Source organism: Molothrus ater, chromosome 1 (genome assembly GCF_012460135.2).
Source record: "Molothrus ater isolate BHLD 08-10-18 breed brown headed cowbird chromosome 1, BPBGC_Mater_1.1, whole genome shotgun sequence".
Lineage (NCBI taxonomy): Eukaryota > Metazoa > Chordata > Aves > Passeriformes > Icteridae > Molothrus > Molothrus ater.
Window position 1 is genome coordinate 86889628 of NC_050478.2, and position 16537 is coordinate 86906164.

Below are 16537 nucleotides of genomic sequence, written 5' to 3' on the forward strand. Positions count from 1 at the left end.
CCCACCAGGGGACAGGCTGAGCTGAGGGGTTTGGAGCCAAACCCCTCAGGGCTGCAGCCACTCTTGGGACTGCTCCTTCCCCTCCCCATACTCAGCAGGGAGGAACTGGCAATGTATAGGCTGGAAATCCGACTGCTCCTTCAACTTGATACATGCATTTTAAGTTGTGCAATTATTTGTACTGCAGTTCTATGTGACCAACATGTAAAATGACTTGTTGAACTAAGAAGGGTAGAATCACAGTAACACTGAGGCCTGCCTACAAGTTTAGTTGCCTCCCAAACCCCAGTACTTCAGTTTTTGTTAACAGGATATCACCGCAGAGATCACAGAAGTGGAAAATACAAAGTGAAAATTTTTGTGCGTTCAGTGATGTGCTGTGTGCATATGAAATCTGAAACAAATTAAGAAATTGTTAAAACTTACAGGACTTTCGGACTGCATTTCTGATGCTCCTGCTTCTCACTCCATGAAAGCTCACCCAACTCTGATTTAGAGCGTCTTTGCTGGAAATGTTTTTAAAATAATGTTTTGTGTTTGGGAAATTGTCCTGAAGTTAAAGATACCACATTCTTAGGCGCCACTACACACACACACCCTAAAAATTGCTTGTTTGTTAAGATAAAAAAAAAAAGTTGGCACTGTCACCCACCTTGTCCTCTTCATTGACCATGAGAAAGGAATAATATCTTCCACATAACCACTAAAATGGACTTTTCCCCTTTTTTTTAAGTCTTCTTGGCATACTTCACTATATTTCTCATAAATTACTTTCATAAATCCACTTCAGTCTCATAAGATTTGCAGGGCTATCCAGACAAAGGGGTCAATAAAAGATAGTTAGCTATTTGGATGTTTTATCTAATATTAAACCCACATTGTCTCATCCTATGTATTTTTAAAGTAGCAAGGTAATAGTACAAATTTTAACCTTTCCCTTGTATTCTGTATGAAAACTCTTGTGTACTGCTGCAGAAATAATGGAGATAACACTGACAACAGCAACTTGGGATAGTAAATCTAAAATGGCCTTAACAGCCAAATATAATTTCACACAACTTTTGCATGAGTCTAGGTTTAATTTGATTTACAGGACAGTTGGCCAAACAATGACATTTATCATAAAAATATCCTCTCCATTAAGCAAATCTCATTTTTCTTTCCAAAAGAAAATTCAATGTATACTCTGAGCAGTCACTGGCTCATTTTCAAGATCAGCCCACACAGATTTTTCTTAACAAAACAAAGCAATTTAGTTAAAAAATGCAGACCAATGTAATGACATAGTCATATTGCTTTTGGCTACGTTAACTTTAAAAACCATGCCAATTTCACTATTTTTCTTTAGGTTTTATTAGAAAAAAGCAGCAGATCAACATTACAATTCAGAGTCTAATCTAAATATGCACCTGACAATGAAGCACATCTGAATATGAAGTGAAAAAGGATTCCAGAAAACCTTCAGTTTTGCCAATCTTCTACCCAAATCATGTATCTTTTCTTCTGGCTTTCTGATGACTGAAATCAAACAAGGAGCAAAAGATTTATTGCTATGAAAACAAAACTGTAGTACAGTAGTAGAAGTCTTGGGCGCTAAAGCATATTGAAGTTAACTTAATCTCAAAGTGTACTTTAATCTTTTGTTTGGCCATGAAAGTCCATAAGCTGACTGACCCAAGTATAAATTGAAATGGCAGGTCTGGAAAAAAAAAGAGTTAGACAGCATGTTAACCTCCAGTTTTCAGACAGTAATAAAAAGATACAATTCCAACAGCCAAGAAATTAAAATAAAAGGAAAGTGGATCTGACATTCAAGAGCTGAATTTATTCTTATGCTCATTTTGTTTGCGCCCAAAATAATTTTAGACTCACCAGGACAAAAAAAAAAGTATTTATGGACTATCACACAATTGAAAAAGAGAAACAATTGCCTTTTGACTTGGTTATTTTCCCCCACTGAGGTATAAAATCTACATATAAATTTGATACTTCACTATAACAAATTGTACTTTTCATAGTTCTGATTTAGTTTCATTAAACCCTGTTTACTTTTTGCTTTTAAACCACAGAATTCTTATGTCATGATACTGAATCTGGTTTGCAGCTCTCTCTTTCATTTATTTGTGGATCTATATTTAGTAGTCTGGTTACCACTGCTAACCAGGAAAAAAAGAATTCTTGAAACTTTCTTCATTACAATAGCACTTTCAGCAGAGGTTACTGATGTGCAAGCAAACTAAAACGATATGTAGCTCTTCAGAGAGACTATTTCATTGATTATGCTTCCACTGTCCAAATGTTCTCTAAATTATTTGCTGGAAGAAACTCTTTTGATCTTGTAAACATCAGTGGGCACAGTTTCACTGCTATGTGTGGTAGTTTCACATCCTTATACAGGAAGGCTGGTTCACAGATACTGAGAAGCTGCAGGAGTTCTAACAGCTGAGGAACTGTGGATTCTGCAGAGCAGAAGTTTCTCCTGTTGCTACTTGACAGCGTAGCCAAAGTATCAGCCGAGGTAGCCCAGTCAATCCTTGCTCTTCTCTAGAACCTCTCAGAATATTTCTGGAAGGGTGACATTGCGGAGCAGCCACTGCTGGGAGCGGCTGCCAGTGCAGTCTCTGATGCTGGGTACCTGGCTGTCCTCTTCTGTGGCTTTGTCCAGGCACTGGTTACTGTTCACATGCAACAGGGTCAATTTCTTGAAGAGAAAATAAAAAGAAATTAGCTTTATAAAAACCACCAGGCATAAGGTAACCAAAAAATTTCTAGTTGGTATCAAAACTTTTCCATAGGCAAGTAGGAACTAGACAAGATTCTGTGGTTACTGACTGCAGAACCCTATCCTAAAAACACTTAAATATGCTATATGACATGGTAGACACTAAAAGCAGTGCTTTGTGAAAAACAAAACAGTCTTAACTTGCAAATGATGTTCTTTGTCAGGCAACATCCACCACTCTTTAAATAGGGCTATCCAGCTAGAGATATTTGAAGAGTTAGATATTACAGGTAGGTAAGATATACAACTTCAGTTATTAGTTATAATAGTAGCTTTTATCAGATCAGAATGAACACATTGAATATGTTTTCAAAGCTACTTTTTTCCTCAGCTGGGGATACAATACTGACCTTACACTACATTCTTTCAGCACTTTTTGGGCTCTATTTTAAAAGTATGTTCTTTAATGAAAAGTACGTGCAACTTAATATAAGTGTATATCTTTTGCAATACCTACTAATCCCACTTATGCAATCTTTGGTAAACCATTCCATCTACACCTCAGCACCGTCCTCATGGAGAAGAGGTCCTCAAAAACTGCATTTCCTGCCACAGATACTCCTTCTACAGATACTCCCCAGTGCACCAACTTGCCTACAGCACCACAGGCATTACTACCTGTATTTCTTCTCTCATTCAGCAGCTCAGCCAGGACACTGGAATAATTGAAAAGTCGTGGCCTTACGTGCACAAGCAGCAAAAGGTAATAAAAAAAATCAAATTCAAAAACCTGAGCACATCAATTTCCTGCACTCATAGAGGTGCTGAAGAATGAAGGAGAGAGTTGAACAGAGGAAAAAAAAAAAAAAAAACCACAGGAAAAAAAAATCACTCAGCAATGTGGGCAGGAGTTCTTTTTAAGTGCCCTATAAATTTTTTTGTGCTTTATTAGCCAGCTTTCAGTTATGTTCTGAAGATTATGCCTGGATTTTCTACTGACGAAATAAAGAGAAAAAACAAATATAACCAAATTTATGGCTGAGAATCAACATAGGGGAAGTCTGTGACAATCACTGCAAGACAGATTATTGCATTCAAGTGTCTAAAGATGTATTTTTATTATTACTGATAAGGTAGAAACCTAATGAAAAAGCACTTGCTCTTTGGTAAATCACTGTAGGTGGTAGTATTATTTATATTATCTGCTTAAGTCAGGTAAACTAACTACATTAAAACCAAGAATGAATGTTCCCAGGACTAACTTAATCCTGCAAGCCTTCAGCTTTCTTCAGTGTCCTATCAACAACTGCCAGCAATGTACAGAAATCCTAGCAGAGATCTATTGTCTTCCACATTAACTGCCATCCACAAAATCATCATTCACACATATTTGCTCTTGGTCCAAAAGGCTGCAGGCTTTGTTAACACCTCAGCTACTGTAGTCTACAGCAAGTGTATTTAGTCAGAAATAACCTCCACCTTGCTTTTTAATTAGTGAAATGACTTTTTAGTAGCTAAATATGTGAAAGTTCTTTTTAAAAATAGTTACTGCAAGTACTGGAAAGATTCTTCATCCACAAATTGTCTCAAAACTGTTTTTTGGAATAACTGATATTAAATTAACAAGCATGAGAGCTACTTTTTTCCTAACTATCCATCAAGTCAGAGTTCTTGACTGCATTACTCAATCAAAAAATCATTCTAGAGCTGGCAAATCAAATTAATGATGAATTGATCACTGGACAATGATTTCTAGATCTGGCAGTTCAACATATGAACTTCAAAGTAAATTTGAGCACTATGTAGAAGAAAGAACATGATTTAAGTAAAGGTGTTTTAAGCTATATCTAAGGTATAGATATACCTTAGACATAACATGATTACAAATGTAAAATCACCTTTATCAGTTTGCAATGCTGATTTTTTACTTGGAAATGTATTTCCTTTTAACTTTGTGCAAGACAAAATACTGAGTGCTAAATTTGTCACCACTTTATTATTATCATTACTCTTATTGCTCCAAGAGATACCTGGAATACTTCTCCATTTTTGATCTGATTGTAACACAACACTACACTATCAGATAATATTTCTCCACAGGTTCCCAAAGCACATGTAACCTGCTCTTACAAAAGCTCCCTCAAACTCACCAGGTAATTAAATCAACACAGATGTCCACTCTGTGACTACATAGTGAATTTGTAACAGAGGGAACATAATCCTGACTTTGTTTCCCATTTTGTCTGTCCATTAGTGGTCCACACTGGAATATGTTGCTCTGCAGGTTCATATAAAAGCCAAAGTTGCCTCATTTTACAGTCAAAAGTCCTTAGAAGACTTACCACTGGATCATATTCCCAAAGCTGATTTCCTTTTAGATGGTGGCACTTGAGCATCGTGACCGGGCCATTAAGTTTGGATACATCTAAACACAAATCATCTGTTCGAATTTCTTTGTTGGCAGTATATGAGAAAACCTAGAGAGAAAGAATGAGAGGAACTCAAAAAGAACGGCTTCAACCAAAAGTTTCCTGGAGTGAGGGGAAAGTGGAGCATTTGTGCATTACTTCCTTTATTCCCACTATTTTTTTTTCATTTGCTTTCTGTTCCCTTCATAACAGCGAGGCATGGAAAGATTTTTTAAATTTTTTTCGGCGGGAACAAGTATTAACACAATCACAAGCTGTTCAGTCAAAACAGACTTTTTTTGAATTGAAGATTGCTTGCTGTGAAGGAACAGGAGACTCACCAAACAGACGTAATCTCTGTTTATGTGAAAACAATTAATCAAGAATCATTAAGAAAGTAGAACAGAAAAAACAGATGAAACACAAATCCCACAACTGACACCCAGAAAAAGATATACTGAAACATATTTCAGGCACAGGCCTGGTTTTGTTTTTTTAAGTAACAATGCCAATCAGGAGTTCTAACCAGAATGCATTTCCAAAGAACCTACAGGTGGTGAAGTCTAGCTCATAGCAGTATTTTCCTCCCATGATTTTGTTTTTGACTTTAAAGTTGATCTAAAATGTATTGCAATCAGGCCTGAAAAACATACAAGTAGAAACCCACACCAAATCTCATGCATTTCCTCTTACAGGTATTTTCTTTCATGAGGGTTTCCTAAGTATACTTTGAAGATAACTACTGAAAACATCCAAGAATTGTCACAATTAGCAGTAGTGTCTCAAATAATTCAATACATTAAGAAAATTCCTTTTTAAAAATTGTCACCTGATTGCCACCCATTCCATGGCAGTTAAAGATTCCAACTTTCTCATTTTCTTTTCTTGCCATGTTATCCAGACATTGATTTGTCTCCACATTTCTTATCTAGGAGGGAAAAAAGAGCACATCACCAAAGGCTGATATTTTTAGAAGAAAATTAGGTCCTTATCAAACCACAGTGGGCACCAGTTCTCTCCATGCACCAGAGATTATGTGAAATAAATGACATATTTATTTTCATATTAGCAATGAGGCATCACTGTCCAAACTCTCAAGCAAATGTTCAAGCTACCAGGTTACAGAACCATGATTGTTTCTTTGCTTTCTTTGGGGGATCCTTCCACTTTGGGGGCACTTTTTGCTCAAAGATTCAGCTACAACAGAATGGACACAATTGAGTCTGCAGCCCAAAACCTTCATAAGTACCAGTCCCTATATCACTATATAGTAAGCAGGCATGAATACCAAGTCTCTTGATAGTCATGAAGAAGCACATTCTGCAGTCCCTATATCACTATATAGTAAGCAGGCATGAATACCAAGTCTCTTGATAGTCATGAAGAAGCACATTCTGCTAAAAGTGTTTCTTTTAAAATCAACAGTACAAAATCACTCTACAGAAAACTTGATATTTAGTTCAACATGACTTATAGAGGAGAGGGTGCCTACTTATTTAGGACAGCATCATCTGTTAAAAAGGTTAAAGAAAAAAGAGAAATGCTCAGCAAGGCTTAGGAGTCACTAGAATTTGCTGGTCGTTGGTGAGGGTTCTGGGGGTAAAGTTCAGGACAGCTTTTAGGCAAAGACCTTGCTTCACCTAGTACAGCTTTCAAGCAAAACTTCACTCATACTCAATGTAGAGAACATTATACAGAATGTTATGCACAACTACAATTCTGAAGGATTATTTCTAAGGCCGTTTATATGACATTTTGTACTGTAGTAGAAAAAAAGGAAAACATTCAAATTACAGTACTGCATACCAAAGTTCAGTTGTCTGCCCCACTGAGAAGCCAGATTTGTCATTCTACATGGGACAGAAAGACAGGTGCAAGCTACTTGAACTTTGCTGGAGTCAACTTGCATGCACTACTCAGTTCAAAACAAAACTTACTGTACAATGTACTTCACATAGGGAAGACGAATATGAAAGATGAAATCTTACCTCTCCCAGAGAAAAGTAATGGCGTGGGATTTGGGAATCAGGATAAACATTCTCCAGGTACCAGGAGAAAGGCTTGCACTGGAGCTTGCGCCTCAGCCCAAGTCGTGACGATATGTCCCCATAATCAACTTTAGTAACTCCTGAAAAAAAAAGAAGTTGTATTCAATGTCTGCCAATAAATACCATTTAACCATAAGAAAATCCATCAGTATAGTTTACTACTTCCATGAAAGACTTTCTCTTTAAAAAGTCATCTCTATTCAAAGGGAGTTTGGCTTAATATAGCATTATGAACATGTCTGACAGGACCTGTGACTTCTTTTTCCACAACAGATAGAACCACTCCATATGGGCTGTGCATGACAATTTCTTACCGGTGGTTTGTGGAACAATTTGAATGTAGTTGCTTACTAAGTTAATAGAAGGCTGAAACCTTTTTAGTAACTAATGCCATTCCATCCCCAGTGGTAACTGGAGTGCATATCTATGCAGCATAACACAGCAGTCTCCTTCTGTGGAGCAAGCAGAATTTCAATTTAATTTATTTCTGTAAGCCAGGTACCACCTGCTGGACTCTTCATCATCTATCTAACTGCACAAAGAAGCAGCTAGAAAGCAGCCTTCATACAGAGCACTAAAGCTTAAATAATTCAGCATTTGTTCAATATAACCGCAGCGTTTGCAGGAAGTATGCTCACCATTATGACTGTTATCATTTTTTTGTGGTAGTTTGCTTGCCTTTTTATTCCTTTGCTCCTCATTTATCAAAGTGCTCCTTCTTCCTGTACCTTCCCACTCCTTTATGATTGCTTTAATTCCCTCTGAAAATTAATTTGTGCAAGTCCCATCTGCAGATGGGTTGAGGATGGTGTGCATGAACTGCAGATATTTTTGTTTCACCTGAATCCAGCAGTATTGTAATTAATACTCTATTATTATTATATTATTATTATTTAGGATCATTTCTACTTTTCAAGCATCATGTCTTTTGTTCTGTTTCCCACACCACACTCTGTATCACACAGGTCAAATGCAGTTCACTACAAAAAAATCCAAATCAAAAAAAAGAACAAAAACTGGCCCCAGCAATTTAAATTCCTCTAACAGACTACAAATATGGCTCAGCTATCCACCATATTACAGACCTCCAGCTGCACACATTTTTCAGAAATCTCTCCACTTGGAGGACTGCGAGTTACCTTGAAAATTCTTGACCTTGGAAAGAGTTTGAGACATTTCTAAGCTGGCATACTGTGTGTTAAATGGACTTGCCAGCAGATGGTGTCTTTCTACTCAATTGAGACAGATAATTGGATCAAAATTTAGCTGTCTGTAAATGCCAATAAAAAACCATAATATTTCAGAAAGAAGAAAATGTTAGCCAGGTTTTTAGGATTTTTTTTTTTAATGAAAGACTTTATTTTAATAAATATATTGGTAAGCTATACTGGTAAGGGAATGAAAGCAAAGGAAATCTTGTTTGTATAGAATCCCAGAAAATTTCTGTCTGGGCTTTCAAGTAACAGAAAAAATCCCAGAACTGAGAAATACAAGACAAATTTAAAAAAACAAAAAAAAACCCAAAAAGCCGAGCCACAGAATGCTGCTCTATCTTCATGAAAGCAAATATTTGCTCTACAAGAAAGCAATACTCTCTCAAAAGCTAATGCAAGAACAGAAAGGTTCTGACCACAGCTAAGTACTGGATTCTTCATTGTTCAGTGATGAAAAAGCAGCTGATAGATGAAAGAGTTATCATGCCACTCTCACAACAACTTTAGAAACAACATCCAACAACACTCAAAACATACTCAGGTTGCTACACTGACATCCCAAAACCAGCACTGTTTAAGGCTTTGTCACATCACTGAATGGCAATAAGAATTAAAGTCACATCTATAAATAATTAAATGTAAAGTGAGACTTAATAGCATACAAGCAAGCTGTTTTTTAGAGTAGTTCTAAATGTCACCACACACAAAAAAAGTGTCAGCTGATTTTTCTCTTACATTGTATTCCATTAAACCATTTTTATTTAGAAAGGTTTTCAAAAAATCCTCTCTGAAGTCAGGTCTGCACCAAAGCATACACAAAGACTACAGTTAGCAGCAGGTTAACAGAAGGACTGAAGAGCAGAACAGTTAGAGTTGCCCTTGGAGTGTCCTCTAGTAAGGCTGAATTTTTCTGTTTCCAAGGTTTTGGTACCTTATTGATATTACTCTAAACCTGCTTAAGTATTTCTCTCCAGTTACTTACGGGGAATTTCTTTTGGGGAAAAAAGAATGGAAGAACACAAGGAAAACTGCAGCAAAGTATAAAGCATACCAAAAATTAAGTACAGGTTTAAATCATTATTTTCTCCACAGAGCAGTAAAATTTATATGTATACCTACAACAGTGACACATAAGCTTCTAGGGGCTTTGGACATTTGTTCAAAGGCTCAGCTAAAAACAAAAACCAAACTGCAAAATGTAAATTAGATCAGATTTCCCCTGAGGAGACAATTATGACAGATTCCAAAGGAATCATGAGGAAGACAGTCATAGCCACTTGTTTTTTCAAACTGTTTTAAACATTAAAACCAAAAAATTAGGAAAGAATCATATAACCACAGAATAGTTTGGGTTGTAAGGGACTTCAGGATCATCTCATTCCAGCCCCTCTGCCATGGGCAGGGACACCTTCCTCTACACCAGGCTGCTCAGAGATCCATCTAACCTGACCTTGAACATTTTCAGGGATGGGGTATCCACATCACACAAATCAGAAATAGTATTTAAGAAACCTTGCTACTGTTGTCTTTATCTGACCATAACTATATCTTTCCTCAACCTCCCTGCCCCTAACCCTAATTACATCTAAAAGTTTGGGCCTCCCTGATGATTCTGTTTGTCACACAGCTTGCTGTTAGCTGTGGGACAATTACATGCTTTTTTTTCCACACACCTGCTTAAAGACATAATCAAAATATATAAAATATTTTTAAAAATATAATACATAAAATACTGGTAATGCAAAAAACATCTACTTCAAATCATCCAGCCACACCAGCACCAGCCATGTTGCAACAGTTGTGCCATGCTCAATTTTTCAAGAGCTGAAGATTTCCTTGCCCAAGTTTAATGTGTGGCAATATTTTAATGCTAAAGTCCTTTGAAAAAAAAAATAGCATGTTGTTATCATCATGATTATAAATTGCTCAGTCATTTGCAAAAGCAGAGTATGAAAACTATTTCATCTAAATCTAGCCTTCTGATAAAAATAATATAACTTGTTTTTATTTAGTATTATGAAACTCTATAAGCAATAATAATTTAAAACCAATTTGAATAGCTACATTCTTTGCATTCTCAATTAATGCTAATGGGGACTGGTATCTGAACACAAAAGCACGTGGAAACATTTAGTTTATACTTTGAACACTGCACTGCAAGATGTGGACTCAGTCCCTCCTCTGTCCTCCCCATCAACCATAAATAATGTTTTCCATTTCTAGTCTCTACATACTGAATCTTGACCAGCTGTGCCTGGCTAGAGACCAGGGCACGCAGTGATGATATGAGGCCTCCAGACCCAGTTTTCAGGATGTTGCACCCCTGTCTCTGTCTAGGTGACTCCTGCTTAGCTAATTCCACAGTGCTGTCTATCCAGGCTTTCTGCCTGCCCACTTAGTCCCAGCACAATACACCTCCTGGCTACATCCCAAAATATATCTCAGAATATACCCTTTGGGGCAAAGCTCACCAGCCTAATGCATTGCAGCTGTTGCTACTGCCAAAGGGGCAGCTTTCCCTTGCTCACCTTCAGACTACTGCTGTACCTCCTGTGCTGACAGATTCTAACTTAACCCCAGGGAGCCAGCCCACAGGAGGAACACCCCTGACAAATCCAGAAAGTCCTAGAAGCAGCTGATGCAGTTGAAGGATCAGCAGGTGAGGGGAGATGAAGCCCTATTACCTTCCCTACACCTGCCATGAAAAGCAAGGCAGTCCCCTCACAGCAAGCTGTAAGACAGCAATACCTCGTGAAGCCTCTTCACCTTGGACAATACAGTCCTAAGCTTTTAGCCTGGAGAGAGTGATGAATGACCAGCACTAGAAATAAAGAAGTGGCAGAGTCCACAGAAAGAATGACTGGAGCCAGGAAACAGATTATTCACATGTGGATTTGTTTTCTGAAAGCTGAAGAGAAAATGGTCTGGGAAACAGGGCCCTGGTGTAAGACATGACTGCAAGGGAAGCCAGCAGCTCATGAGAAGTGCCTGCAGCCAGCGCCTGCACTGCTGAGGAGAGGAGCTGCTGCCTGCAAAGAGACAGGCTCCATTCTGGCCAAGCAGCAGCTGCAACAAGTTCCTGCCCAGCCTCCATCTGTACCTAACCACTCCTAAGCAGACAGGTGGCTTCTAAAATTCACACAAGCTTAGTACAGACAAGTAGCAGTTTCTATTGGGTTATACTTATAAAAGAAGGAAAGGATTTCAGGCTTACTTTTCAAGAGGACAGCTTTCCATCTAACTACATTGCATCAATAGTAAAAAGTCTCTTGAGTTCCTATCATTCAAACAACAAGACTTTTTTTCCCAGACAACACAGATTACATGAAGTGGGAAAGCTACCTGAGAATCTTACATTTGCTTTCCTGGATGAATCCCTCTGTGATTCACTATCTTAGGGGAAGAGGAAAAAAAATATAAAGGAGGAAACAAGTGTGTCTTGTTAGCTAGGCTCAATGATGCTTGTCAGTATATTATCTCCTCCAAAATCCAATTTTTTGCATCCATATCAACTACTGAGAAAAATCCTAAAAACAAGAGGATTGCTTGTTTTCCTCATTCATCTGCACCAAAGGCTTGCAAAACAGCATCTGCCTAAGAATCCTCACCTCGCTCCTTGCAAGGGCTTGTGACACTGTCACAGTAATACTGAAAGTACACATTTGTACCAACAAACAGTTTCACTGTGTTCTGCCTGAAGATTACTACACCAGCACTCTGTAAGAACTATACATTTAAATTTTCATATTAGAAAGATATCTGGAAAAGCTAAGTGAGCCAAGCTAGAAGAGATTGACTAAAAAACTAGCAGAGTTCCCAAACAACTAAGGGACTTAACTGAAACTTGTACTGATGCTATTTGCTGTCAATGGGCAAAGTCACAGTCTGCAAAACTCAGCTAAATCTGGAGATTTCAGAATTACAAGAATAAGCTGCTTGTGAACTTCCCAAAATAATCCTTGTTTGTTAATATCTACTGGCTCTCACAACTTACGTGGACTTGGGAGGGTGAGAGGCATGAGTGGATCTGAGTACATTTGTGTGTTCATTCTCTGAACAACAGGTCCTCACCAGAGCTAAAGAATGACCCACAGTACTGGGCATTCTCCTCACAGCCCCAGGCAACAAATCAATTTTCAGAATAACCCAGCTTATTCAGATACAATATTATCCTGTTCTCGAGACACTTGAAAATTCTGGCATTGAACTTTAGTGCATGGTCAATACAGTCACGAGGACACAAATGGGAGCACGTGACAGGGGGCAGGTGCAGATGCTCTCAGATCTGCTCAGCTTGGCCAGAGCACATCCCTATCCAGCAATCACTCAGGCCATTAGCATACAAATTATGCAGACATGCATCTTTTGAAAGGAAAGAAAATATACAGTGCAGTTACAGATAACTGCTTAACTTACTTTCACTGTTTCAGAATTTTTACTGTCTTTGGGGGATGCATGCATATTCTACAGTACTGCAATGCTATGAAAGTCATCTCAAAAAAACCCAATCCTACAAAATTCAAAGAGTGTAACTGCTTTTGTAGCTTGCACTTACCTCACAAAATGAAAGGCATACAGAGGTGATACACAAAGTAACAGAGCCTCATCACAGCTTATCGGTACGTTACATTTTTAAAGGAACTTGATTATTTTTTATAATTAGGTCTTCCTGTAACTTTGTACCTTTTAAAATATAGCTTGACATGGATGCATAAGAGCAATCTTTACCAAAAAAGACTGTACCTATTTATATACAATTTTTATGAATATTTCTATATGTACATGTTTGAATTCATAATATATTAATTCATATATATATATTCATATATGTATTCTATATTATAATTTATATAATATAATATAACATAATATTATATATAATATAATTACTATATATAATATAATTATATTTTATATATTATATATTCATAATATATTAATTACACAACAGGGCAATAACAATAAGCTGTTAGCTTCTGATTTCACCCAAAAAGTTTTGAATAGTACAAAGACTTTTTTTTATTAAATGTCTTACACAGTCTCATTTGAGTAAAGCATTCTTTTAAGACAAAACCACTGTGAATCCACAATGTCAGTTGCTTTCAGAAGCATCTGTAAAATCCATAATCTAAAATTTGACACTGTTCAGACTCATATTACACGGTATTACAGCTTTTAATGTCAACAGTATTGCAGGTTTAAAAAGCAGGTCATAAGGAAACACTAGTTTTAAAGAAATTTCTTTGGAAAAGCAGATGCGGTATATAAAAATACCACTTAGTACATAAAGTCTAATGGCTCAAGTATTTAGAAAGGTTGGCTTTTGCTACCTGAAGTTTGTCTTTTTATGTAACAACAAAAATAACCTGTATTTGAAAGTAATAATTCAATATTTCCCAGGCTTCCTTTCTTCTCCTAAATTTTTTTCAGAAAATCTGATTTTATGGGAAATTTCCCCACATATTTTACATCCTCTTGTTTTGCTAACTGCCACATAAAGAAACAATGATAAATATCTTCACAGTCAATTATATTGGCAACTTGCCCCTATACTCTACATAGTGAAATGCAAATTCTGTCAAGACAGAAGATACTCACTTTTGCCACTCCTCCTTCTGTGTTTCACTTAAATCACTTGTGATGCATTCAACATGGAATGCCTACAACATGGGAGCCAGAGCCCAAAATTCAGCACATTGCAATATGACTTTGGATGGCTAATTTTCAGCACTACAACTGAGCTCTTTGATGTTCTACTGAGCTTCAATTCTATAGCACAGGAAGCTCATTCATAAATCATGTTCATGTTAAAAAGCAAACAAAAACCTCTTCAGGACATGTCTCTGGCTAACAAAATTATTTTTCAATTAAGACCTTACTTTTTGTACACCTTAAGTGAGTTCTGTCTTAACAAACTTCAAAGCAATAACATTCTTATATAAATATTCACTTTATTTCCCAGTAGTAGCAATATTTTAATTCTTAATAAGTATTTCTCATAACCAAAGACCTGCTCACCTGGGGAAATAATGTAGAAAAAGTTTTTGAATTCATCCATCCAGACTTCTGCGAGCCGCCTGTTATTTTTGTTGATTATCTGCCCTGTACCTCCTGGGAAAGTGTACGGTGTTGCTTTCCTGAACACATGCCCAACATGTGAACAAGTTACAATTTCCAAAGTGCCACCACACTGCCAGATCTGGAAGCAACAGAACAATTATTGCATAGTTTCAAGTTGCTAAAAAAGTTCCAAAACATTAATCACTTGCTTCTGGTTCAAGGTGGGGAAACAACATTAGCTGAGGTCTAGAACAAATGCACACTGCATGGAAGAGAACTGCATGTTTTTTCCTGCTCAAGGGGTAAAGATGCTCACAAGCCCAAGCAAGGCAGCATATGAAAATACTTCAGCCCCTGGAACAATTCCACATCAGCCAGAGATTACTTTAAAGAACAGGGCAAGCTGACCACAAAGGAAGGAGAAGGCTCACATGAATCACAGGAACTAACAGGTGTCTAAACTAGTCCATTATAAAACAGAATCTCCACATAAAAGAACCCACACACTTCCCAAGTCTCTGAAAATACTTTCAGTTTTATCTTGGATCTTGAAAAATAGCAGATTCAGAAAGCTGAAGTACTTCAGAATTCCCACCTATGTACTTTCTGCTAACAAAATTAAAGGAAATGGTGCCATTTGGTAGGAACAAAAATGAGAATATCACAAGTTAGGTCCACAACCAAATGAACCCATGAAGTTAGTAAAGAGCAAGAAGAAAGGGTTTGTAACAGAGGTGCTCACATGTCACTGGCACATAAAACAATGCACTGACAACATCATCCTTAACTGCTGCTCCCACAGCAGCTTTTCTATCTGAATTCCTTTCAACACAAACACTCATTCTTCGGAATAACCATCTAAATCTTTTAATCACAAAGCTATACCAACAATTCATCATGCACTATTTTACTGGCAGATACAGTCTTTGTGTATCTCTGCTGGAGGAACTTAAAAGGGAAGGGAAGTGCCAGAAGAGGCAACAGAAGAGGACATTGGTGCAGGTGGCAGATCTGTATTTTACAGAACTCCAGATGCACTGTTCTGATTAATAAATTAATGATTAATAAAGCCCTGCAAAGTTTTACCTACCCTGAAGGAAATTTCTAAGTTTTCTCCACCCCAAATATCCATTCCAGCATCATATGTTCCAATTTCCTGAAAGTAATCTCTGTCTATTGAAAAAAGGCCTCCTGCCATTGTAGGTGTCCTGGAGGAAGAAAAAAAAAATCACATTGGTCACTGTAAAAACATCCTTAGATACATTTCACACTTACACTGACAAAATAGCTGTTTATTTCCCAAGTTCCTAGCATATTCCTTCTCAGTAAGCTTCCCTTCAAACTCTGCTACTATTGGTGTACTTGCTAGCTCAATTTTTTTCAGAGATGGAACTAGGTAGTGGCAATTCTCCTTATCTTCTCAATTCAAACTGGTGTCTGGATAGAGAAACAGTCCCTAGAAAGCTGCTGTCATTCCTGAGAAAGACTTCTGCCTCCAATGCTGGTAACTCATAAAAAAGAAACCAGTTTCACACAGAAAAATTGTACTTCAGGCTACTGTTCTTGAAACAGCTTTGGGAGGTCAATAATCAGTCTGCTTCCTTTCACTTTTATTGCTTCATACAAGAAAATTGTACAGTCAAGGTTGCATCCAGATTTTCCTTACATATTCCTTATTGGTACAAAAAAATAAAACTCTGCTAGTAGTTTCTCAGAGCTTTAGAAACATCTCCCAGATTTCAACTTTTTTAGACAACAAACATACAATAAGTAAATTACATGTTAGGCCAATGACATGACTTTATAGTTCAATTATTTACACTTTTAGCACAAATGATTTTATATCACTAGCTATTTTCCTGAAATGTTTAGGGCTTTTTCTGAAAGACACACTAAATACAAGCTAGGTCACAAGCTAACTAAAAACTTATGTGTCTTTGCCCCTACTAAAAGGAAACAGAGGGAAGAGAGCAATATCCTGAGCAGACCTCTTAATTTCTTTAACTAAAGACAAACAAAAACCAGCAAAGGCTGGATCCTGAGCTTTACTGTAAGTAAATAATGCCCAGTTTTCAGAAAAGTAAG

General features: G+C 37.2%; 1 protein-coding gene across 2 annotated transcripts in view; it reads right to left on the bottom strand.

Moving 5' to 3' along the window:
• Positions 1–1059: 1059 nt before the first annotated feature.
• The window catches only part of GALNT1 (polypeptide N-acetylgalactosaminyltransferase 1), an 88688-nt gene continuing 73210 nt past the window's right edge, over positions 1060–16537 (bottom strand). For both annotated transcript variants that reach the window (XM_036406358.2, XM_036406357.2), the window contains exons 8-13: positions 15543–15660; positions 14411–14591; positions 7119–7258; positions 5960–6058; positions 5065–5199; positions 1060–2701 (exon numbers count right to left, since the gene is read on the bottom strand). In XM_036406358.2, the coding sequence (XP_036262251.1) occupies positions 2555–2701; positions 5065–5199; positions 5960–6058; positions 7119–7258; positions 14411–14591; positions 15543–15660 (820 nt within the window). In that variant the 3' untranslated portion in view covers positions 1060–2554. The remainder of the gene's footprint in view (positions 2702–5064; positions 5200–5959; positions 6059–7118; positions 7259–14410; positions 14592–15542; positions 15661–16537) is intronic.